This window comes from Chlamydotis macqueenii, chromosome 7 (assembly GCF_036417535.1).
Source record: "Chlamydotis macqueenii isolate bChlMac1 chromosome 7, bChlMac1.mat, whole genome shotgun sequence".
In the NCBI taxonomy this organism is placed as follows: domain Eukaryota; kingdom Metazoa; phylum Chordata; class Aves; order Otidiformes; family Otididae; genus Chlamydotis; species Chlamydotis macqueenii.
This window is the reverse complement of record NC_141562.1, coordinates 3,027,515-3,054,674: the sequence shown is the minus strand read 5'-3', so window position 1 is coordinate 3,054,674 and position 27,160 is coordinate 3,027,515. Positions and strand designations below refer to the sequence as shown.

Below are 27,160 nucleotides of genomic sequence, written 5' to 3'. Positions count from 1 at the left end.
AGCACAGACAGGTTTGTTTCTTTCTTCTGACTTAAATGGGAGCAACATGAGACCAATATACAGTGATTTTTCATCTGCAAAGAAGATGTAAGAATTGAACATTCAGCAATCATGTAATGCTCTGCTCAAAGAGTCAAATATATTAAAAAGGAAGCTGCTGCCTTCCAATACTAGTAACCCTAATTCTCATGGATAGTAACATTGACTTCAAAGGGACCTGGGGTATGAGAAAATAAAATACTAGTATAGGTATTGTGAGACTCAACCCTAAAAAAGGAGAAAAAAAGTAGTTTCAGTAGTAACATACTTTCAGCAGTCCCATAAATCATTTATGTATGCAACTCATGCAATTAGAGCCAGTTTGCTCTTAAGTTGTCTGTGTATCCGTAACGGCAGGATTTTCACTGAAAGTAATTTATCTTTAAAATTTCACTTCAATATTGTAGTTTTAATTGTTTTTTCTTATTTTTAATTAAAAGGTTAGGAATTAACATTTGTAATACATATTTAGGAATGCACTAACAAAGCACAGGTACTACAGGCAGCTCCCAGTAAAATCATTTGCCTCCTAAGCTTCATTCGTGAAGGTGTGTTGTCTGACAAAAGCCAAAGTACTGGTCATCACAAGACTGAACATAAGACTGAAGTGTGGTTATTTGTTAACAAAAAAAAATTGTGGTATTGAAGATTATTTATTCAAGCATGTCTCAGATCTCAAATCTTGTTAAGCATCAAGAAATACAGCTGGCCCAAATCTTTCTTGTGACAACACAAAGAACTAAGAATGCAGGATACATGTTTTAAAATCCTTATAACTTTGAAGGCAAATTGTTTGTTTTTAATAGGCTAGTTAATCTTGAGAAGGAAAGATGTGCCATATATGGAGAAGGGAGAGTAAAGGAAAGAAAGTGGAATCTCTTTCTCTTCTTAGATTACTTTACTGCAATATTAATCCTAAATGGTACTCAGTTCAGTTAGGAAATTCAGCACAATTGCCACTGAGGAAAGAATGAAACGTAGATAACAGCCTCAGGTTTGAAAATTTTGCCATCTCTTAAAACAGAACTTCAGCAGAAGACATCTGAAAATAAAATGATCCGCATATTAAAAAAGAATGATGTTAGCATAAACAGTCATAAACATCCATGCTTGTTTTTAAGTAATATACTAATACATGTTAGTAATATAAAATAATTATTCATAGATTATATTGATTTTCCAGAATTTGAGCAAATTTTAATTAGGGCTTTACCATATGTAATTATAGGTATATAATCCTCCAAGTGAAAACGATAGCCAAAATAGAAGAGACTTCGATCACGTCTCATTCCAAAAATACTTTTGCCTCCAAAGCTTTACTGGGAGAAAACACTTCTGAAAATGATACAAATGGTTTTGACATTAGGAAAAGTAAACAAGCAAAATAAAGATGGAGAAATCATGTGGTCATTTTGCAAGTGCTGTTTATTGTTTGAGGCAGGGTTAAAGCCTTTTATAAAGACAAGAACATATATGCAACCAGACTGAAAGTGACATTGGGTTATTCTAGACACCCCTATTCAGAACCTTGCTGCCTGTAATATGCCATGGCCAAAATGCATGTACACTTCAAAACAGACAATATGATATGAACAAAAGAGGATTGCTGTTATTTTGGTAACCAAGAGAGATGACAAGTGCCCTAAGTATTTCTAATGATTTTTTATTATTATTATTTTAAAAAGAGGCATGTAGTTTTCCTTTATCTAGTATCTCTGAGGACTTCTAATATGAATTGGTGTTTCATTTGTAGCCATCTATGACATCAGCAGAGGCATTACAAGTGGCCAAAATGTGCTTTCCAGGCACCAATTTGTATGGCAAACAGCTCAGAGCTCAATTTGAACCACAGGTGGTGTGAACTGGATAGTTCTACATTCATCACTGATTTTAAAGAATCCATTAAAAATTTATTATAGACTCTCAGAGTGAGCGAAGACCTCTGTTTACCGAGTAAGGCCTAAACCATTCAGCAGCAGCAAGTTTTCCTTTGTCACTCTGCCAATAGCTCATTCTTTTTCATCCATCAAACCTGATTTCACGATTGACTTCAACATCCAGTTCACTTCCACCTCAATGCTAGTTGAAAATAGCCCCCAAAAGTCATCAGTTTCTAAAAACTGACATTTTTTAAACCAGCAAAAGGAATAAAGACCACCAAGTAATTTCAAACAAGTGAAGAATAGCCAGACAATGATGACTCTCAACTGGGACTAACATGGATGGGTTTTGAACAGTCCCGAGGTCAGAATTTCTGCATATTCCTCGACCAATCCCACTGTATCTGGTAGCACTTAACACAAAACATATATGAAGTATTGGGATTTTTTTCCACAGTAACTAGTTCATTATTCTAAATATGTTTATCAGAAAAGCAGGAAATATGCCATGCATTTTTAATTTTTGACTGAAAATTTGGCAGTAGACTTTCTTAGATAGACATCAAAAAGGGTTAATGAGAACTTGTCTCTATAACACATTAGTAAAGCTGTTAATTATGTTAATTCCACCAGTTACATTTATTGACTTTTTCCCCTCCCTAAATAATCATACTCATCTCATGTAAATTTTATTTTATATCACTCCTTTTAAGAATTTTTTTCTTTCCAAATTTAAGCATTCAATTCTAAATTTTATCTCTGTACAGGTTAAATATATCTTGTGTAATAAATCAGGAATAATATACACTGTCAATATCACAACTGAGGGCTTCTTCCAAGTATATACAGTTAGGGTCTGCAAATATTCTACAGCATTTAAAAAAGATCACTTTTCTGAAGGTGAGAGTTAGCAAATGTTGAGATGTAGTTTAAGAATTAACAAATTTTGTTTGTCTGCAAAATTGCTTAAATCCATTTCCTTTGCATATAAACAAATATTCAAATTGTCAGTACTTTGCATGGCTGAAATATTTTCAGGGTATATTTTTTCCCCTGTTAAAAGAAAAAAAAAATCCATCTAGGCTCATTTGGGGGTGGGGGGCACTAAATAGAAAAAAAAAACACTGTGAAAGATTTGTGTAAGCATGTATGAGATGATAGAAACACAAGCACTTAATTCACAGGGAAAAAAAAATAAGAACAGATAAGGGCTTTTTCATCTGAAATTACAGCCTCTCTCTTTTATAAACACTTTGATATCGCCAGCCACTTTCTCTCAACAGGCGAGCTGGAGATAAACGCACTACGTTCGCTACGGCACTGAGCCGGAGCATGCTCACTGAAGCCCCAGGTGTGACCCCTGCTCTTCTGCGAGCAGCAATTGGACCAGGCAATCCATCATGGTGCTCCTCCTGTCAGGCCGGGTGCTCGGCTGCAGCTGTCTGTCACACTGGTGGATGGGACCTGCTTAAAGGCAATCATGTCAATCTCTATGTGACTACTCAGACTAAGATAGAAGGATGATCTTGACAGGCTTGGCAAAGTCAGCAGAAGGCACTAGAGGACTTTAGTTATATGCTTAAAATCTAGATGCAATTTGTGCTTCTTATGTAGAGGCATTGTAGAGGCACGAAACAATGCTGGGTTTTATAGCTGGTCGTCTCGGATGAATCTGTTGCCCTCAGAATGTTTTCCGTAGTAAATGTAGCGGCATTTTCCCAAAATGCCTACAATAAAAAGGAAATTAATTACAATTAGAATAGCAGTGGCATAATACACAAATCAAGCACATAACTAGGGATATTTGGAGGTGGGAAGGGAACAGTTTTCTCTTGTCCTGCAAAAGAAAGTTGTTGAATTTGAAATATTTGGTTTTGCCCTTTAAATTGGCAGTTTTGAATCCACTGGGAAAACATATGTTCAAACACCTGCACGACTTATCCCATCTAAGATACATCCACAAGTGTCTTAAAAAATGGAATAACACTGAAACATGCACTGTATCTTATATCACAGTACCTCTCTCCTGCTTTTGAAAACCAGAAAGTCTGGCTTGAAGTTACATTTTGTACTGTCTGTAATCTCCCCGTGACATGTTTATAGACTTTTCCTAATGAAAGAAAAAAAGCAGCAAATAGCTACAGTTTAATGTGGATCCAGGAAAAACCTTTTAAACCTTGACAAAGTCATCCTGCAAGCACCTAAAGTCATCGCTGCTTTGCAGGAGCAAACAACTGAAGTGACCAGCTGAAATCCACGGGGGACATCATTGGCAGATATGGGCTAGAACTTGGGACTTCCTAACAGATAGCCCTCCAAATGCCAGCATTTTTCCCAGACATACAAATAAACATGTACTGAAAACCTTTCCAAAGTAGCTCTCCAAACAACATCCCGTGAGCAAGATGCAATTATAAATCATGTTAAATATCAGTATACAGAGGATGCTTTCAAAAAACAGCCAGAACACTGCTTTTGGGAGACAAGGCATATTATTTGCAACAGACAACAAAATTCCCCAGGAAGCCTTAGCTGCTGTGGGTGAGACACATACCTGCAGATCCCACTGTCTTATTCAAAAGCATCCCCTCTGGTAGTACTAAGTGGTATGTGAAAACGTAAGTTCACAGTCACATCCCACCTGTGAACATGCTCAAAGATGCTAAATTTTACTAGCAGAGTTGTTCTTTGTGCCCCCAGGCACGTATAGTCAAATTAAAGTCATCTCCCATGCACGGAAGGAGGGTAAAAGAGTCTCCTCTACCTTAGGAGTGCCTTAACACAGCCATCACTGAAGTACCTAGCTAACTCCCATAAGGGCAAACATGACCTAGCCCAAAGGAGACAAACGCTGCCTTACACAAAGTGTAAAGATGGGGGAGGAGCAGATCTTCGATTCATTGCTGTTTTAGCTTTCCAAGATTCACATAGCAAATACTATGCTCACCTGCAGTATGAATTAAGTATGCAAGCTTTTATATTCTGCATCTATTTTTCCAGTATAATGTGCATCAGATAAGCAACTAAAGCTTGGAAGGCATGGGCTGTACAAGGTTAATGTTAACCCATACTCTTCTTTCCTTCCAAGATATCAGGATAGTAACATATTCCTATGGAAAATAAATAAATAAATAAATTGATAGACCTGTCATTTGTTATGAAAAACACATTCCTCTTCGGAATAACACAAATGGGGACTATATGGTGCAGTGCCTGATCCCTTTCCCCTCCTCCACGGAGCTTTCTTCAATGATTTCAATTCCAGTAATTTCACTAGTGGAGCAGTTTCCACATTCAAGGGATGAGATTATCATTCCTAAAGAAGTGTCTAATGAAGAGCAAGTTATTTCCCCCCCTAAACAGATGATATTCCAAGTTAAACTGCAGCAGGCACTAGGTTGGTAACAAGACCGTTTGGAGCTCTAAATGTACAGGATATGAACAGTTTATTAATGGCATTCTTCAGACTCCTTATTCACTGGCATTGATAAAAGTCTTGTTTGAGGTCTGCCGCATTTCTTAAGGGCTGGAAGCAAGACTGTTTATAGAGATGCTGGTGAGAGAGTGCTGTTTGATGAATGCTGGAGACTGTAGCTAGGTGTCAGCGCTTAGGAAATGAGGCAAGGACATGAGGTATTAATATTGTCAATGATCTCTTGACAGGAAAACAGATACTGCATTCACCGTCAGATTTAAATAGACATCAAGTGCATTAATGACAAAAGGGCAGACTTCAAACAAAGGGGGCTGTATGGTGCTGCGTCTCCTAGTTGGCAATAACCTGATCTGAAAAGACACTGTCAGGGCTACAGACAGGCCTGGGATTGTGTGCGGTGACAGAAAACAGAGATGCTGACAGAGATACCGGTGCCATATTATGCCAAGTATATTCTAACACTGTCTCCAGCTCTAACTAAATCTGACATCATTTCCTATCGCTTATAGTATCCCCCACTACTCTGGCAGAATATTTCTCCCCAGACATCATTACAAACTCCACTATAGTTTTAAAGTTACTGGCAGGCCTGCGCTGTCGTGGAGGCTGGGTCTAGAGGCCTAAGGATAACCTCAGTCAATCTAAATTTGGAGTTTGCAGGAGAAGTGCTCTCATTTTCACTGATATCTCAGCTACTTGAGGTGATCTGAACGCTAAAGTGTGAGGAGCTGTCACCTTGAATAAAATCCTTAAAGTAAAGACGCTCAGTTCCCGGGATGTTCAGCAAAGATGTCGGACAGTCTGGCAGCAGGAAATGAAATCCAGCTGCTGCTGCTCGCCTGGGGATAAAGGTGCTTGGGCTAGTGACAGTTAAAGTCAGCTGAAATTTTTGAACTCCTGCAGCCTACAATTGTTTAAATTAAGGAAGTGTTGTCTCCGCAGAGATTCCCTACCCAGGCACACAGCTGTGATTCGATTGTCAGGCATATTATACACACTGCTCAGAGAGTCTTGATAAAAGCACAGTTGAAAATGTTGCCATGAGACTTTATTTATCATGAAGGTTATTTGTAAAACAATAATCTTGCTTATAAATTAAATGTGGTGACTGGTTGCTTTTTTGTTCTGTTTTGTTTTCCCTCTCAATTTTCCACCTCCCTTTTGCAACTGCAGAAAACTTGGAGAAGTATAAAAAGCTTGTGTGCTGCAATAAGAATTTTGATACTAAGGTAGTGACACATGAATTTGGGAAACATACTGCTTCTCTCCTGCCTATCTGCTATCATATTCATTCCTGGCAGTTCAGAGGTAGAAGTACACTTGTGTTTTTGCACACAGACAGGAGGAGGGATAAGAAGGAAACAACACATCTGTGGTTGTTGTGGTGTTTTTTAATTAAAATATCCAGCATTGGTCATAATAAGTTAAGTATACTCCCTATACATCAAAAGAGCACACAGCATCCTGAATGAGGTTTCTGCTCATGGTTCTTAAGAAATGACAACACAAGGTCTCTTGAGGGATCATCTTCCCCGAATGAGGCTTCTAATTTTTCTTAAGTAGCTGCTTCTACCATCACCACAAGCTGTTAAAACTATAATTATGAAAAAAAATGCATTGAGAAGAATAATTTTAAAATTCACTCTTTATCTTTTAAATGTTTTCCCCCTTCGGAATGGATGTTCTAATTATGCTGGGTAAGTAACGACCTTGCAGTTGCTTGTATGTATTGTGATATCAGTCTTTCTTCACAAACACATTGTAATGTCAGCAACACCAGCTTTTCCTTAGCTGAGGGAAAACCCAATTACCCAAATAAATAAATAAATACATACATGCATACTAAAGCACATGAAAAATCGTTCAAGTCATGTTTGCTCCTTTTAAATTGGGCATGTGTTGCAGAGAGCTATGGTGTAGTTGGACATCCATAGACTTTCCTAGATAAAAAAAAAGTTTGCAGATCTTCATGTATCATATGTAAAATGGTAAAAAGAAGTTGTGATGGGATGTCCTAGACTACAGATCATACAGCTTCAGTCACAGGTCAAAATTCAGCTCAGGCCAACAGCGACCTGAGGGAATTGTTGTCTGGTAGCATCTTGTTGCCCTTCTTGATTTGCTTTTTTTTCCTAGCAAATAAATGCTCTACACCTATTAAGAAGCACTTCTCAGCCATGACAGCTGTTAGCAACACAGCCTTCTCCAATAACATTTCATTTTCTTTAAAAAAGTAATTAAAGCTGAGTAGTCAAGACAAAACTTTTGCCACTCCCATCAAAATCTGTTGCCACATCTGTCCAAGATCCCCCTCAGGCAACCATCTTAACATCAAATGTTTTTAATAAGCCCCTCCACAAGTGCAAACAGCAAAGTATTCACAATTAAATTTGTTTGACAAACACATTGGTCTAGAGTATACATCAGGGATTACATTTCAGCACACAGTCCTCTGCCTGTCTTGCACATGGGCTAACCACAGGTCCTCATACTAGGAGCTGCGGTCAGATAAAGCGTAGCGCTTCATACACAGACTCAATATTCTAGTGGAATTCCACTTCGCTTAACTTTAATTTGAGTACACTAACTAAATCCTCCATTGCCAATTTATATTTGATCCATATTCATTCCTTTTTCCACAACCTGCTGTTGTATAGCTTTGCTATGGGCCATTAAACAGCTGCCATGTTCCACCAAGAAGCTGGGTGCATTTCAGTGTGGTTATACTACCAATCTGTAAATTGTTTTGAGACCCTTCAGGATGAAATATCAATACAATTATCATATTTTTCATAGGCACTTGAGCATTTTCTACAATTAATGAATAGAAGTTGCAAAATTCCCTGAAATAGTAATATAAACTTCCTTCAAAGGAAAATAATTCCCTACCTACAACATTTAGAAGAGAATAAATACCTAACTACAACCGTTTCAAGTCCATAGTGCGATTGATTTAGGCAAAACACCTCCATCAGTTGAATTAATTTAAAAACTTTTAAAAACATTTTCATCTAAGGGATAAAGAAAGCTGGTTTGAAAGAAAAAGTCCTTTGTACAAATCCTTTTGTACAAAAGTCCTTTCATACAACTTTTGTACAAAAGTTTAGTATTTTTTCATTTTATATCTGTCTTAATGAAAATTCTAACAACTTTATCTAGTTGTCTAAATGACAACTTCTTATTTTCAATTCCATTTTGAGTTTCTATGAGAAATGAAGTACTAGAGATCTTCAGGAAAACAGGAACCTAGTCCTCTCACCTTCCAGTAGCACATAGGTTATTTTTTTTTATGCTAACTCAGGAGAATTAAGTTATATATATTTTCATGGTAATTTTAGTTGGGAGAGAAAAAAAAAAAAAACACCCAGAAAAATCACACCATCTAATTGTACCTGAGCTATTTCATAATCATCATTAAAACAACTGAATGTTGTAAAAAATATAAAAATATTCTGAAACATCTTTCTTCAAAATATTTCTTTTATAATCCTCAATGAATCATTAAAGAAATAAAACCAACCCAACAAAAAAAAAACAACAACAAAAAACAAGAAAACCAAACAAACCCAAAACAAACCACAAAATGTTAGTCTGACATTCAGCCAAATCAGCCTGAAATTTAGGGAGCACAGATACACGCAAAACTCCACAGCGCACTAAGGTGGGGGCCTAGGAGAGGAGAGATGCTAAATATTTAACAGTAATAGGAAAAATAAATAAACAGAAAGTTGACGTGGACCCGAGTAGTGCACTTTTAGTTCTACTGAGACTTGTAGCTGTAACATCAGGGAGATACTTTACAAATGCAAAAGAAAGGACTTTTATTTTTTCTTTTTTTCCCCACAAAAACATTGAGTGTTTATCCAAGTCACTCAGTTCTCTAAGGTTCATTCATCTGCTTTAAGTTGTAGACATTTATTTATTTATAGTTGGGCCTTCATAGTTGTTTATGTATAAATAAATTTTTATAAACCAGAACAATATTTTGAACAATTAGAAACAAGAAATCCTTTACTTGGGAGATGTTAGAGACCAAAGTGTATAAGAACATTTGCTGAGTTATGTTGTTGGTCCATGTTATCTAAAATGGACTAAATTTAATGAGAAACTTAAAATCATAAACTTCTAGGACAAGAAGGGAGGGAATTATAGACGGACTTTTTGTACTTCATGCTGTCTTCTGGCAGAACAGAACAATTGTTTCTATTGAGCATGCTCCAGCCTATGAACTCTGACACAGGAATCTGAGAAGCTCATCTGGTAGATAAGAAAAGGTGTAAAGGACCACCTGGGTCACTACATCCTTCCAAAAGCAGCCAAGTATGTAACTCAGGGAGGTCCACTCAGACTTTCACCCTGCTCCAGCAAGCAAACCAGCGTCAGTATGGAGAAGGTCAAGCTCAAAAACTGCAGTGTAACATAGGAAAAGAACAGAAGAGTTGCAGCTGTCATCACTAATGTGAAGGGATATCTGACTACTACAATTAAAGCTGTTGCACCCATGGTTTCCAGAATGCCAGACTACATGTTGGAGTCGAGACAGGATCTAGATCTCTTAAAATCAGAGCTGAGGGAGCAACAGAAAGACGAGCACAAAACAGATAAGGATGTGAATGCCTTTGGTTGTGCTACAGCCAAAGGCTGTAGAAGGGTTATTTTATAAAGACCTGAAATATCACAGCAATAAACCAAAACCAAACAGAAATTCCCTAAAACAGTATCATAAAATACTCAAGTGTTCAAATAACAAATGCACAAATATTAACTTCCTTTATGTTATAAATGAAATAATTTATTTTTAAGAGGATAGAAACATTAAATGTAAGCAAAAAAAAAAAAACACATAATTCCTCCAAAACTATCTGTGCATAAAGGGATCAGGTTGTGCTTGAAAAGGCTGAGGACAGAGCTCACGGTAGCTGAGGCAGAATTCCCTCACCATGGCCACAATATTCACAGAGTGGTCACCAAATACTCCCAAAGAAGTCCCCATGGATTAGGGAATGTGATCCATTGCAGGTTTCCTGGAGCAGGACATGCCTTCCATAGCAAACTGCTGATCCTTATTCTCCCCTCCCTCTGTGGGTAACAACTCTAAAGGAAGGTAACCTCCACATTCAGAGGCGAAGAATTGCCTCTCTGCTCTGCTCCCTGCATAGGGATGCCAAAAAGTGGTAATATTTTCCCCTGGACTCCCTACAGCATGGGTCAGAAAGTGGTCTTTCAGACTGAAAGAATTACCAAAAGGCACAAAATCAAATCCAGTCTACAGCAATGGTGTTGGAATTATACACCTAAGCTAGAGCTGAGAGGAATCAGAGGAGGCAAACTAAGACACTGAATTACTGCAAGTATCCTGCGTAGACAAGTACTGTGACATGTCATGTCTCACTGGTCTGTTTGTAGGAAGGGGGTGAAAAAAGGGGGAGTATGTGGGGAAGTGAGAGTAAGGGAGGGGAAGGAAAGCAGTCAACAGGGAGAGGATGTTGGAAAAAAATTGCAATGAAGGTGATAGGAATACAAAGATGTGAAGTTTGCATCCTGGGCCAAGGGAGCTGCATAAATGTTCAGTGTAAACTAGCAGTCAGGCTGATGTGTGATAAAGTGCAGCCTGCTGCAAATACACTTCAGGGCTCCCAATGCAGCCAGGGATGAAATTTGTAATTTGGGAAAAAAAAAAAAAAAGAAAAAAAGAGGAAAGAAAATTGCACTGCAAGCTTTTTCTCACATAATCTGTTACAGGAAAATTGAGAAGCTTGTCCAAGTCCGTGGGAATAAGCTGATGAGCTGATACTTCATAATAAACCATATTGTGTCATGGTGCGGAGTCATCTAGATCCATTCAGGCCACAAACTATATTACTTTATACAGCCCTGGCTGACATACATTTAAAGCCCTCTACACATTAAGGAGCCATTAGGCTGACAGATTAAAAGTTATCTTGGAGCTAATGTTTCCATTATGCGTATCCTGGCAGTGGAACAATCAACACACTGTTCCTCAGATGTCATACTTTGTTTAAAAAAGGGGTAGGGGGGAGAGAAGGGGGAAAGGAGGGTATCTCTCCCTCCTTGAATGACATTGACATGACCAGCTTTGATCTGGGCATGTGCTGTCTACAGGTTCTCTACTGTTGGCTAAAATAGGAGCATTTAGGGCATAATACTTTAAATCATTAACCAGTTCCATACTCCTCTGGGCATCATTGTTACAATTTAAGGTCCTACACTTGGGATTTCTTTGGAATCTTTCCATGCTTGTTGTAACCATCATCAGAGAAATATGTTGGGGAGGAGATGTCTCTCCAGTAAAAACTAAGCAAAAAGCACCAAATAAAAAAACCAAATGCTTTTGTCTCTTCAGTGCATCTTTATCATTTCTGCACTCTCAAATAACATCAAGGATGGGATAAATGTTGGCTTTACGATGAAATATTTCCTGTTGAATCTGTTGAAATTTTAAAGCAGACTTTTTTAATTACTCCAACACATAAATTGTATAGTCAGCTAGGTACTGCAGTTAAAGAAGACCAAGTGCACAGAAAGCATCAGCATGCCAGATATTACGGTCAAATTGGTGCTTAAATTTGTATATACTGAATACTCTAGAAGGAGATGAAGGAAAGCAAGTAGGAGTTCACAGTTCTTTTAGTCTTTTGAAACACTTCTTCATGTATCTCATTCTCTCATATAAATAAAAGTTTAAATAAAAGTAGTAAAGGCAGAACAAATTACTGTAAATATCCAGTGCAAGTCAGGTTACATCTGTTAAACAGCCTTCATCTCTAAACCAATGCCACAGGAGTTCACTGCTTCCCACTAATGACCAAATACCCCGAACCGGGCTAGCGGTTTTAGTAAGCAGGCAAAAAGCCACTCCCCGCCAAAGCAGAGCCGTCTCCCGGCTCCTCTCCCGGCAGGCCGGGCCGGCACTAGAGGGCAGCATGCCTTTGCCTAAAACACGGACCGTGCCTCTGCCTGGAACACGGCCCGCGCCGCCGGGCCGAGCGCCCCGCTAGCACTGTTACAGCAATGCTGGGGGTTAGGTTTTGCAGCCAATTTCTTGTTCTGTCGTGATCAAAGCCTAGATTTGTACAACCTCTGCTTTCAGCCTTTCGGCCAGAAGCCTGACTTCTGGTGGACTCATCTCGGTGAGCACCAGTTTGTGCGTACAGATGGCTACAACAGGATGTCACTGGGTAGCGGGCTGAACAAAAGGCTCAAAATGTGTGTGGGCGGGTGACCATCCATGTACACTACCGGCTCATAGCACAGCTGGGGTGGCATTTGCTAGTCCCTCAGTCACAACATAAATCCTAGTGCTGTTTTGAATCTTCCTATTACTTTTGATAATGCAACAGTGTGATCACTGAAGTGATGCAAGAGATACTCTTAATATATTGAGAATTGTGAGCAAGGAGGTTGTAAAATCCCTTCCTTATCATATGTTAAAGTTCAGCTGTTCAGCATAATCTCTCCACACTAACTGAGAAGATTTTCAGTTAATTTGTCAAACATATGCAAAAATGGCATTTCTGTAGGCTGCTCTATACTTTGGGACACATTCTACTAATAATACTTACATTAATCAGCAATGGAGTTAAACCATAAAGCATGACAGGGTCATTAAGAAAACAGAAAGTGAGTATAATTACATTTTACTTCACAAACTTTAACCACGCACAGATTACATTAGCAGTAAAATGTGAGGAGAAAAAAAAAAGAGGGAAGTAAACTCTTTTAGTAACTGTGATAGAATTAAACAAATGTACCATGATTTATGGGACAGAAAGCAAACTTTTGGAATAATTGCTCGGAAAGTCTGCAAGCATTCCAATAAAATTACAAATTCTTATGTGAAAAAAATTTGAGCAGCAGGGCCCTTCTGGAGAGTTTAGACATAAATTTGGCTCATCTCATGAGTAAAACTTGCTTTTGGATCTCAAATGTGTTCCTGCTGGAGGAGATCACATTAGGAAAAAAAAGCCATACAAAATTCAGTCTGGCTCAACTAGTTTGAAATTTCTCAAGAGAGTCATCTGAAATAAAGACAAGTTGCTTTTTATTTTTAAAGCTGGGAAAGAAAGTCTCTCAAATAAAATTAAAGAGCACAATGAAATAGTGCTGCTGTCACATTATGACACAGTTAAGGGAACCTTCTTTGCATGCCATTACTTGCTCTTTTCCAGAAGCCCTTCCTCAAAACAAAAGAAACATCTAACTAATTGCTAATGATAGGATTGCTATGATTCTTCCTAATACAAAACCAAGCGTTTTTAAAAAGCTGATACTGCAAGGCCTGAATTCCTTTGATTTCCAGTGGAAGCTGAAGGCATTTGGCACTTTGTAAGAAACATCCGGACCCCACACAACTGGTGAGCTCCTTTCTCTAGCTATTGCTATATAGCAACAAATGAAATCAGAAATGCATCTGGATTCAAACATCCTAAGTGTTCAAGCAAATATCTAGTTCTCTGGACTAAGTCTGGGCTTCCCTTTTAGTAGAATTTTGTTCCATGTTACACATATAACACCACCATCTGCTATTTCTAAATACTGGCCATAGTCTCATTCCCAAACACTGTCTGCCTCCAGTAGTGAATGCCAAAACATTGTCATTGTCCCCTGCCCTCAACTCTTCTCCCGCCTCCTCAGCCTCCTTTTAAAAACATGCTAATGAGAGAGAAGCTGAAGATTAAATCACAGTGGACAGCATAACATAGTTTACAAGTGCACTTTTAGCCTCTGTGGAAGCTTTTGCTAAAGATAAAAGATAGGGGGCTAAGAAATAGCTCGACAGAGGCACGTTAAAACCCCTCCATTAGGGTCAGAGTCATTAAAGTTTATTCAAAGCACCAAAGACTTTCTAACAAGTATTATGCTTAGTAAACGTTTTCCACTGGAGCATGGATATTGGTGAGAGCTTTTGGAGTGTGTCAGTTAATCAGTATTCACCCACTTTGACAGCCTGAAATATTACTCATTTATTTGGCTGGTTCAAATTTGTCAGACTTGACTATGTCATAAGTTAACATGTCCCCATATTAAAAAGGAGCCAACTGGCAAATGTGCATGTTGGACCTAATAAAACACATCTGGCCAAACAATCAAGCAACACTGATCACTGTATCGCTCACAAGCACAAATTAACAGCGACTGTCTTTGAAACTACCAAGCTAAACAGGAAGCAATAACCTGCTCCCTACTGCTTTACTAAATATCCTTTAAATCGTTAACTGAAGGATAAAAACTCCACCACATTCAGATTCCGACACATTCAATTGCTTGGTTAAAGCTGCATAAATATTTTAGATGTCCTGGGTCATTTGCTGATACAAATGGAAGAAATACTTAAGACAGAAGCTGTCCCTTAATCTAGAGAATGTTTTTTTTTGGCCAAGGAAGCCCCATCTGCCACAGGAAAGCCATTTAGACAATGGCTCTTGGAGGCAATACTCTACCTTCACTCTCAGAGCCAGTGTTGTTAAAACAGAAAGTGCTCTGAAGGTAGTAAGTAGTCGAGGATTAGCCCATCACATGAATTCACAGTGGGAAGCTAGTCACATACAGTCACTGTTTGGTTAAATGTATCCAGCAGCAGGGCACATGAGTGCTGCTGTTAAGCCTGGGGCAGCACTGATCGGTCTCTGTCCTGAAGCAGTAAGTATTGGATACACTGACTTCCACAGCATCCTTTGTACTCTCTGAGAGAAGCAATGCACAGCACAACTGCCCTACTGAAGACCTCAAATATCTCAAAAGCAATAACAAAAAATTATACAAGAAAGATCTTTTCAGGGATAAGGAAAGCTTAACCACTTACTTGTGTGCAGTGAACCCTCTGGTCCTTTCAGAGGGGCTCGTGCTAAGCAGCTATATGCTACTGAAAGTATTTCAGTCTTTAGGCAAAACAAGCTTGACATCCCTATTGGCGTCTGCGCTGAGAACAGACACTGGCCTTACTCAGAAAACATCAAATGTGACTTTCTGCTAGCTGTGGCTGTGGCAAAGCTGAATACAGGCAGGGGGAGGAGAGGTCATAGAGGAAGCAGTAGTTAACGGGGTAAAGTGAGTGTTATAATCCCCAAATTGCAGTTGGACTGAATGTTTTCAGACAATTTGCCTGTCTAAACCAAGACAGCATCATTTTTCTTTCTTCTAGGAGAGGGTTACGAATAATCTGAAGCTTGGAAAATGGCTGCTGTTGATACTACTGAGGCCTTCTCTTTAACTAGATCCTTCAGGAAAAAACAAATTAATCAACAGCCAGCTGAAGTGGGTTTAATGATTGCATTCTGCATACAATCAGCTTTTCCCTTTTCAAGGGCCATCAATATGTCAAGGGAAGACATATCTGAAGGATATAGCTCTTAACATCAAGGTTATCTATTCTCCACAAGGCTCCCACTCCTTACTGGGCTGATACTTTACACTGCCTGTGTCTAACATTTTCATCAACTCTGCAATCAATCAAGGTAATAATGTTGTGCAAAAAATCAATTAACAACGCAATTAAACTTTCCTTATTATCTCAAAGGGCTGAAATAATACCTAAAGGGAAGATAGACTCACTGAATGCAGACATCCATAACCCAATGTGAAAGTGAATTATGAGGTTAGACAGATGCAGGCATGTACTGGCGCTGTTATTTTCAAAGGGATATATCTCATCCAGGCAGTGTATCAGTCACCACCAATCCCATACCCTAAAATTCCAAATTACTTTTAAGAAATATACGATGTGCAATATCCATTTCATATTCTCTTTCAGAGATAAACCCCCCAAAATCTGAACAGGAGTATTATTCAAAGACAAAATGATCTTTCAGAGAGAACATAAAATATAAAAGCTATAATAACATTTACATCTGTATACCACCCATGTCTGTAAATGCAGGTCATCAATTATACATGATCTGTAGTGAATAAGGAACAGAAGAAGCAGCACAACATTTAAAGCCCAAAGGCTCGAATTTGCAAATACCTTGCGTCAAGTACACTGAAGGAAGAGCCCCAATATAAACACATGCAGCCACAACAGCAAGGACTTCAGTATCACTCACCGAAAATAAGACAGAGTGCCTATACTATTTTGTAATTACATTCAACCCTCATGGAAACGTCATTCCCAAGAGCTAGGAGTTTTAAACTGCATTGAAAGCAGACAATTAACCCCTTACTGTTGGGAGGATTTGGGTTTTAGCATAAAGACATTAAGGATCAGGGGCACTCAGCACAGCAGCACAATGGAGTGAATATAGTTAGGAAGCCAGGTGCAATAGTCTGGTGGTCAGAGATGCATGGATGAGGATTTGGAGGAGGGAGAAGAAAAGAGAAGAGGAAAAAAAACATCTAAAATTAACTACCATATATGTGATCTTACTAGCGTGCAGGGACAAACAAAAAAAAAATGTTGTTATACATAGAAAATGACAACGACCAAGCTAGGTGTTTTGTGGGGTTTTTTGACACCTATCATTTTCTATCACACAACCTGAGCATTCCCCTTCAGCCCCCTCTTACTATTTCCTAACACACACGCAGCCCTCAGCCTCTGTTTTTTTTATTTAACATAAGCAAAAAGATAATTAAAATAGAAAACATGTAAGAAAACCTGTGCCAGAGAGACTAGCTGGGATCACATCCTGTAATAAGCTCAGGAAAATTTGGAAGCGGAAAAGGTTTCCCTTAAACACTGCACTTTGAATTCCTCTATTAAGGGGTGCTCTGTGTGTCTGTGTCAGCAGAGGTGTTCTAGAAAGCAGCTCTCCCAGCAGGGTTTGCTTAAGCACATAACAGCTGCAGTTTAGAAATGGTCTATTCTTACAATTAGCTCATGTAGTGCAAGTGGCTTGTTTGGACCAAGAACATTTTTTTTTTTTTTTTTTTTAATAATTCTCCCTGGTTTTGTCTTTGTGCCCTTCTCCCTGCAACCTCCCATGCTGCGCAGTCAGTCATGGGTAAGACACAAATAAGGGAATTCAAACCAATTTTTCCACAATTTTTGAAACATTACACACTTTTCCTGTATGAATTTGGGGCATTAATATTATTGCAGGATTACAGAATTCAGCCATTACTATCTTAACCTTTAGAAACATAATTAATATGTTTTCATTTTCAATGACTTCATTGTGTGTCTATCAACTGGAACCATTCCTGCTGTGTATTTGATTCCACTGACGATGGGGTGTGTTGGATTTTAAATGATGTGCTAGCACTTCTGTTCCATATATACTCTAGTTTATGTGTTATTCATGACTTGCATTTGGAGACATGGATGATACGCAGATGTAAATGTTATTAAAGCTTTTGTGTTTTAGATTCATTGTGAAAGACTTCTTTATTTTCAGATAATTCTTTTAACCATCACCAATAACCAGCAATACATGACATTGTCTTTAGACTTTTTTCTTTCCTGTTAAGCTGTTTGATGAAGAGATTTTTTTCTCCGTAATGTTCTCTCTTTATCAAAATAAAATGCAGGATAAACTGACAGACAGCAGAGTTACACTTGCAGAGTAATGTAGAAGTAACTCCCTTTTTTTTTTTGTCATATGCTTATTATATAAAATCAGAACCAAAAGTTACTTCATTTTTTAATAGCTGCCAGGGCTGTAGGTCCCAGTTCAAGGCAGCATAAGTCTCAAACTGCTTTCACCCTTTAAGATCACATTCGTATTCCTGAGGAATTCTTTTTTAATTCCTCAGGAATGATAAAGAGGCACTTTACCAAATCATAGTTCCCTATCTTCTTTTTCACTTTGATTAAAGTTATTTTAGATTAATAATTTTGTACCACTATTTAAAGCTTATGACTACGACAGACATATCTTTGTTGCGCTGGTACTGTGTAGAAAAAAAAACATGAAACACAAATATATACTTAAAAGCACAGTATGTATCAGCCTTGCAAAACATTATCCAGCCAGTAGTCAGAGGCAATTTTTTTGATGGACAGATAAAAGACCATTAAATTTCTTCATCATCACTTATTAAGGCAAAGGATCAGAGCAGGTACATTTGCGTGTCTGGGCTGGTAAATCTTCAAGATGGTTGTGTGAGGCTGCTGTACTCACATACATATATATACACACCCATGTAACTTTGAACTGAAAGAAACATGCTCTCAAAAAGCCATATTTAATCACTAATAATTCTGTCATTTGACAATATTTTTTCATACATCCTTAGAAACTTTCTCTCAATGAAGTTGAACCTCACTTCAAATGTTAAGTCTTGGAGTTCTCGTGTTTTCTGCTTTTTGCTTTAAAATAAATCTTTTATATAAGATTTTTTTCCCCTGTATTTTATCCATGAAGCCTATAATACATAGCAGCAGTGTCTCTACAGAATTTAAACATTCAGAAACCACCGTAAAAGGGATTTTTTTTTTGTCTGAAATTCAAGCTTCTTGTTGTAAAAATCTAACTTGGAGTAAATTAGTCAAATAGTATAATGGGCTGACCAAGAAAATAAATTATTATGTTTTCTACTGTGGGAGTAGTGTGCTGGATAGTGGCAGCTTTTACTCCCCAACATACCATTTCACAAAGGACTTCATATTTTGTTGTGAGTAGTTACTGAAAAGAGAGTTTTCCATCTGACAGAAAAAAAAAAAAAAAAAAAAAAAAAAAAAAAAATCAATCTAATGTCACCGACTCCTTACCTCCAATCTTCTACTAGCACCACCTCTGTCTGGTGCAATCTTGTAAATGTTTTGCTCTAGATACCTGCTGTTTTACTTCACATGCCACTAAAACTTACTGCTTTTGAGCAGTTTTGGAAAACTGCTTTTGAGCTTTATGAAACAGAAGACAATTTTTGAAACTGAATCAAACTATAACTTAATTCAGCAGGACACTGTAACCCTGGTACTAAGTCTTCGATGCTTCATTATGATACAATAAGGCTCCAACCTTCCCCTTCACCAGTCACATCAAAGTCAACCCAGAACTACTCAATAGACCATTTCTAATGGCCATAAAACAGTATGCCATGGCTCAGTTGCCTTGCACTGCATTCCAGATAAATCCTAGCCATAGTGTAATGTGGCCATACAACGGAATCCACTCCCTACTGCAGGATATAAGATCAGGACAAAGTAGCATGGCTGGAAGCATCAGCAGATTAGGCCATACTGGGTTCTTGAGATGATGAAGCTACTCTACTTGGGACAAGTGACACAGGGTCAGCAGAGGAGGGGGGGAAAAGGCCATTTTCATGTGATTTAAATGTTGTGCTGCACTGAGTTCTGAGTTCATCACAAACTGCCTGGCCAATATACCCATTTCATGCTTTTACTTTTCATGGTGTAAAGACATGTTTATTTATGGGCTTGCTCAAAAATGCAAATACTTCATCATCCAGGGAGTAGACAAAAGTAACATTTTCAGATGCTTCTTCAACAATTATTTTGTTATCAGGAAGCAGCGTATGATCTCTTATAAACATGACACTATCAGTCTACAACAATATTTGGCCAAATCTGGCTTTATTCACAATATTAGTAGCCACCTTATATGAAGTGATGCTTCTGATGATGAACCTGATGCTGCGTAACAAGGAGACATTAAGGCAGATATTGCTGTTAAAATAAAATTGCCTGCCTGGCAACCAGAAGTTAGATATGTCAAGTGCCTCTGAAGTAATATGAGATTTCTGCCACTCCTCCAATGTCTGCCTTAAACAGTCTCTGGTAAAGCCAACACAATATGCTTGGAGATCATGAAGTAGGAGGTCAGGCATCAAACCTCTACCAGATGACTCACTGCACTGTTATTAAAAGCAGTTATTTAACTGACTGGAATATTTTAGAGAGATGATGAAGTCAAGAGAGAACCAGTTCAACCAGCCGCCAAAGAAACAGTGACCCATAGGCTTGAGAGCCTCCTCCCTTTATGAAGCTGTTCCATAGTATACATTACCAGAGGCTTCACGAGACCACTCTAGACCATCAAGGGTCCAATCAGGTAAGATCAGCTAACAAATGGGGTACTAAAACAGATTACAGAAAGATGGTAAAACACAATCTTCCCTTTTTCTTCCATTTATTATTTTTTTGTTTAATGTGGAAGAAGTTTGTCTTCTTGTAAGACCAAATTATATGATAACAACATTTTTCTTTATCTAAAGAAAATTAATTCATGTGGTCTTTCCACACAGCCAAGCAACTGTGCAGGCCTGGTGACTCTGGGAGTCCTGTGTAGCCTCCTTCCCCATTTATAGCAATGACAGGTAAAGTCCTGGACACACATGGCTCTAAAATTTATTGACTTCAAGTGCAATTAACATCCAAGCCTCTGGGAAGCTTATATAAAGCTATTACTCTCTTCAAAGGGGGGGAAAAGGACTATCAAATGGTTATTCTGAAAGTTATTTTTCTGTTTTCCTTTGTCTCAAAAAGGAAAGGGGGATGGGGGGGACAACTGCTCCATAATTATAAATCTTCTGAAATTGTAACTCTGGAAAAGACTTTTCAAATAAAATGTTTCCCAGAAAAGAATATTTGGCAGCGGTTGGCTCTTGTTTTCCCTAATAACCATTAAAAGTCTGCCCTAGTAAACCATTTTACTGCAACGTTTGAAATGGTAGAGTTTACATTTTATTTAATGAATAGTTGCAGAGCATTAAAGCAACATCTCATCAGCAAAACAGCTCCTTATCCTCGCTTTGTCTCAATTGGTTTTTTTACATTTCATTTTCAATGACATGTCAGCCGTCTCTCACCAACCTCAAAGGAAAGTTGAATGCGGGGCTTACAAAGTTAAGCTGACATTTGCTCTCTTCCAATAAAAAATATTTAGTCCATTAAACATAAATACCTGTCATTATGATACATGGACTGGGTACAAGCCTCCCGTTTCCCTCTGATGTTTATTACATCCAAACAACTGCAGTGCCTGCATGTTTTCAACTTTAGTGTATTGATTAAACTTTTAAATGGCTGCCATATAACCCAGGGACATCAGGAAGATTAATTTGCGTCAATGTTCATCTGTAATTCATTAGCCATTTATTCTTTACAACCACATGGGCTATCAAGAAAATGCAGGCCATTTTTCACTCTGCACAGGCTTGGGAACAGATCCTGAAATTTGTGCTGCATACAAATAAGCTCCCCAGGCCCGGCCACTTAAACTGCTTGGCTTTTCAAAAGTTAAAGTTGGGAATAACAGCAGAAAAAAGGGAACATAAAAAACCAGAAATGGACAAAATATACGTCCTCAGGGTACTAGGGATTTAACTGAGTTTGTCCACTGTCTTTTCATCCATGGATTATGGTTTCTTATTGCAGTCAGATTAAAATAACTGAAACTTGTTTCTGTGCAAAGGCCATAAATAAAATGACTTGCACCCCCCTCTAATATCTTCTAAGATGCAGTTACTTGGAGAAAGCTAGAAAGCGGCAGTGAAGTATAAAAAGCTCATGCCTCAAGGAGGTTGTAGCTGTGAATCTAAGAAAAGGATGCGGTTTTAACCAACTCTTACCTCTATTGTGGATTCCAGTCTTGCCATTATTTGGTAAAATGCCCAGATAAATATTGGTATGTTTCCTTAGGGTAGAGGTAAGCCATCTGGCTCCTTGATTTGCCCTACTGACCCCTTGGCACAGTATGAAGTGCATATTAAATAAGGAAAAGGAAGGAGAACAGCTATAAAGCAAACAAAAATGCACATGAATTTTACATTTACAATATGGAAAGATCAATGAAATGCATCCTGGTTTCTTTCCTTTTTGCTAACCCATAAATAAAGTAGTGTCACTGTGCTAGGCAAATGCATAGTGGTAGGGCATTGGACTCATTGAGCCTAATAGCACCAATCTAGATTAAAAAAATTAAGATCTCATACAAAACAAAACCAACAGGTTCCCTGTTGCAGACAGGAATATAAGCATAATAGCACTCTGTAACAGAGACATCTCCACAAAAGCCTAATACATCATTTAGGATGTAATTATCTCTACCTACAGCAACAGTCACTATGCTGCCATTTTAAAATGTGGATTTATGCATACATTTGAAAACAAGGAAAAATGAGACAATTTGCTTCTAATATCAGTGATCATCTTACTGTTAAACATCAACCTGAGTGAGGAGAACCCTGGAGAGAGCACCCAAATCCAGCATAATCCCAGCCATAGCATAGATACAAAAGAAACAATACAGTAAGCTACATAAGGACACCACTTCAGAAAGTTTGTGGGACCAAAGACGACAACCAAAAATACGTCCCTGGAACTCTGGGAGATGATTTGCCAGCTTGGCCAAATAAAGATTTTTTGCAGGTGGGATTGCTAAGCAGCATTTCTCTGTCAGTTGACTGGCTTGTAAGTGCCCAAAAATAAGGGACCTAAAAATAAATTACCAGATATGAAGGGATATATTCAAAGTGACTTTTGGATATGCTTCTGTGTTTCATTACATGCTTGAAATTTAAACTGAGTTCATTGAAAGATTCATATGGTTCATCAATCTCACAAGCAAATCTGAGCCGATTTGTGGTTTCATTTTGCACAAAAACTTACTTCTAATAGGCAGGAGAAAATTAAATGAGTTTTGGTCAGATATTAGGACTCCTTTGAATCTGAAAGTCGAGTCAAAAAGAATGTTGGGAAATGAGCCAGTTACAAAGTCGTATGTACAAGGAAAAAAGTCCATTTATCCAAATCTGCATAGTTTTATGCTGTACACATAACCTAAGTCACTCTGGTCTGCATCTTGCCCCACTGCACAAGGAAAAGACGAAATCTCAGCTTCAATTTTTTAATTTTGTTTTGGTTTTGTCAGCTTTAGTTAGACCTTCAAGATAATTTAAATATTTTTTTTTGTAGTGAATTAATTTTCTACTGCAATAGGAAACATACCAGGAACTTCAGCAATGAAAATACACAGATAACAAGTGGGTTGGAAATATTGTGAAATTTACCTAGACTAGGTAGAAAAAAGATGCAGTGCTAACACTGTAACTTAGATTAAGAAAAACAAAGCAAATTGTAGCACAATCATGGAGTTTCTATGACAGCAGAAAAAATCTTAGATAGTATGAAAAAAAACTGCAGGTGTCCTAGAACGGAGCCATTATAAATTCAGTGGAAGATTTTCCAGCCTTATTTCTGCAGATATCAAAAGCTACATCATGATGCACACTAAAGAGAGTGTTTCTTTAGAAACTTTCACCTTTATTTTTCTATTTGCTAGCATTAACTTGCAGTACAACACTGTTAAGATGCGGCAAGAGCTTGAGATTCAGTCATTTCATGTGCCCAGAATGCCATATCTGCAACACCAGTGATAGAGTAAAGGAGCAGAAATCCCAACCAGAGGCTCACCAATCTCAGGATCTAATTAAATCTCGACAAATTAGGTACAGCAACCCAGGGGATCATTTGCCATTGTGCCCAGGCTGTAAAACTTCTTTCCTGGGAACATCCCTTACTGGTTGTGTGCCACAGCTCTGTGGCATGGGAGCCAGCTATTGAAGCTCACCATCGCACCCAGACTCTCTCATGCTGCAGGAATCTCCAAATGGGAAGACTAGGTGGCTTTGAACTCGTGCTTACATCAGGGGGGCCTAAAGCAGCAAGCTCAGGACTCAGCCATTTGTTTTCATTTTCATATAATGATGTGTCTAGCTCTCATGGTTGCACAGAAAACTGTATCAACTCAAACCATATGTTAACTGAGGCAGCAATATGTTCTTAAATTGGCAGACAGCTCAAAATGACAGTTCAGCAAGATGTGAACTATTTTCAATCATCTCAATAGGGTGTTAACGCTGAAACCTAAACATTGCCTGTATATATATTTTGTTAACCATTTTACTACTAAATACTTTGAGCAAGATAGCTAATCTGTTGCTTCACACTTTTCCAAGACAAAACATCCTAACTTCTAATTTGAAAACATCTCTATATATAATTTGGCCTAGCTACATACTTGGCTCAATCATTTTGAACATCTCACAATCCATGTGTTTACACCATCAGTGTAAAGGCAGTGTACACCAGCAGTGTAGAGGCAGTGAAGTGCTGTCATCTTTTTACGGATGGAGAAAAAAATGCAAAAACATGATACAAAGGAAACAGATCACAAATCAGCTGAGCTTAAGCCTTTTGTCTGAACCAGTAGATGAGCCTTTCCTTTTACACGGAAGTTATGTGGAGACAGCAAAAAATCCACTGAATTACAGTAAGTAACTGAGGCTGAATATTTAAGAGTAAAATGATCCATATACATAGCAGATTTAATTTTTAAAAGGTTGTGTGCAGTTCAGTTTAAATTAATTCAGTTCTTTCACTGAATGCCTCAAAATTTCCAAGGATTTTCTCAATTTCAGGCCAGCTTACCACAAAACACAGAATCTTGTGCCCTTGCCTCTAGCTGGTCAACTTTATTAATACAGTGTCTTAGCTTTAGGCTATAGCACACAATAAAATAAATAAGAAAAATGCAAATTTAAAAACTAACAGATATTGGTCAAATGAACACAGGATCTGGATCAGTAACACTTCTTAAAATCTTACCCACTTAAAACAATGCACAAAAAAAGAAAATAACAAGACTTAATACATTTGTTTAGGTCTCAAGTTTATTTCTTATATTATTTTTTTTCTTAGTTTTGTGGCGAAGCAGGGAAACAGGGTGGCAGCCAGTATAACTGAAATTGTTTCCCTACCCAGCAAGTACTTCAGTTTTTGAGTCACAGCAGTAAACACATCTAAGCCAGAAATGGAAGTTGGCTATTTATTACTCAGGTGACAACATAGGTTACAAGAAAACAGATAGCATGATAAAGCTTCAGCCTGGCCGGATTACATGGGCAGAGATGCTATGTGTCCTGATACCAGCATAAGTCCCTTTCAAAGAGCTGACTGCAAAACCTCTATCTAGTTTGTGAAGTATTTTGTGATGAAAAGCATGCTACAGATGTAAAATATTATTACTACATTTGCAAAATGAAATTTCTAAGAGAAAAAGCACAGAACATGCCAACAACAATAAAGCAATCAATTGCAATAGGATGCAATAACTTGCAATAAATTGCTTTGTAGACAAGGATTAAATTGTTTCAGCACCAGCCACCCAGTCCAACTTAACTAACAAAGAGAAAAAAGAAATGAGAAACATTTGCTTAAAAAGCTCATAACTGTCAATGTGTTCAGAACACCAGCATGTCCTGCTACACCTAATACCTTTGTCAAGGTGGCCTATCTGGAACTACTCTTTCCCATTCCCTGCAGACTTCAGTTGCAGTTTCCCCACAGACTCTCACTGTATTTGCCAGCACTGGATCTCTGCTTGGGGTCTGAGTTTGAGATAATCCAGATCCACACACACAGCCCCCCTTACCCGGCCCCCCTTCAGTATCACTCATCGCAGCTTAAGCTTGTCTGGTTTGCACTGGCAGTGACCTGGATATTGCACATGCTACAATGCAATAAGAGAACAATACCGGCAATAAGACCGCTCATGCGATGTTGGTTTTTCATAAAGATGTGCTTAACCTTCTTCCAATAACCTTATTGTTACAATATTTTTTCTGTGCGCTGATTCTACAAATCAGCATTATATTATACTGAAAAAGAAGTGCATTTGGTCTTAAATCCTTGTATTAACCATTCCCTTTGAACAAAGGCTTTAAGAGATTTGGTTTGCTATTCCACAAGATCTTTTAATAAATCAGCACCTCAATGCCTAATACTTTCTTCTATTAACACATAAGATTTTAACTTTCTCTTCTCCACATAGTTATTTTAAGTAACATTAAAATTGAGCTGCAAAATGACAGAGTTAGAAATTCAAAGAGGGCTGATAGTCCATTTGTGCCCTGGCCTTTGCCTTGTAGCGCATGTTCTATGTAAGACTGGAAAATAACTACGAATAACATTTGGTAGCAGACCGGAGAGTTACCATTCATCTTCATTTCCACAGGACAGGTCAGTTAAAGTATTGGCTGTTGTATACCAAGCATCCAAAAAGACTCTCTTGTTAAGTAACACCATGGTACTGTGATGCTAAGTAGTGACTGAACTACCCTTTGGGGGTGCAGTCATAGGAAGGCTCTACACTATGAAGCAGGATTGTATGCATTTTAATGGCTGATTACTCTTCTGCAACATGATTTACTGAAAAACCTGCATATTATACCATGAGTGTCAAAGAAAATCTTATGAATGTTCATATGATATTTTAAAATGTATTTAAAGGGTGTTATGATTAAATTTACCCCTAAATTATATTTTTAACTAATTTAGGTGCTTGAGGAAAAAAAAAAAAAAAAAACAACCAAACATTCACACATAGGCCTAAACCCACAAAGATATTAAACTGGCAACAAAGAGGACCATTACACCTTTTTAAGTTAACAGCTAGTACCTAAGATTCCTATAATGCAATTGTAAAGCAAAATAGATATCCAGAGGCTAAACTTCTGTTCTGCAATTATGCTGCAATGCTGGTCCCCCCCTACCCCCCAACACCTCTATAGTGGGAAGAAACAATTCTCTGCTCCACTTCCCTGACCATCTGGGCAAGAAGCTGGCACACAGGCTCTGGTGGGACAAGCTCAAGCTCCATGGTGCTCCACAGGGAACACATTTCCCCAGCTGGGGTGTGGCCTGGGTACTCTTGCTGAAACCAGGACAACTGGTCACATCGCCGAGCACTGTGACCCACAGAGTATGGGAGAACTAACAGAGAGGATTCTCAACAGAGGTCATAGCGTGGGAGAGGAAGATGAGAACAAATTGCCAGATAGCACTGGAGAGGTAGAGGAAAATCACGGTTCTTTCCTGGACATC

At 38.2% G+C, this 27,160-nt stretch overlaps 1 protein-coding gene across 1 annotated transcript in view; it reads right to left on the bottom strand.

The window, feature by feature from the left end:
* Positions 1 to 1,446: 1,446 nt before the first annotated feature.
* Positions 1,447 to 27,160, bottom strand: part of LRMDA (leucine rich melanocyte differentiation associated) — a 681,403-nt gene continuing 655,689 nt past the window's right edge. The window contains exon 7 of the mRNA XM_086752286.1: positions 1,447 to 3,646. Within this exon, the coding sequence (XP_086608412.1) occupies positions 3,567 to 3,646 (80 nt within the window). The 3' untranslated portion in view covers positions 1,447 to 3,566. The remainder of the gene's footprint in view (positions 3,647 to 27,160) is intronic.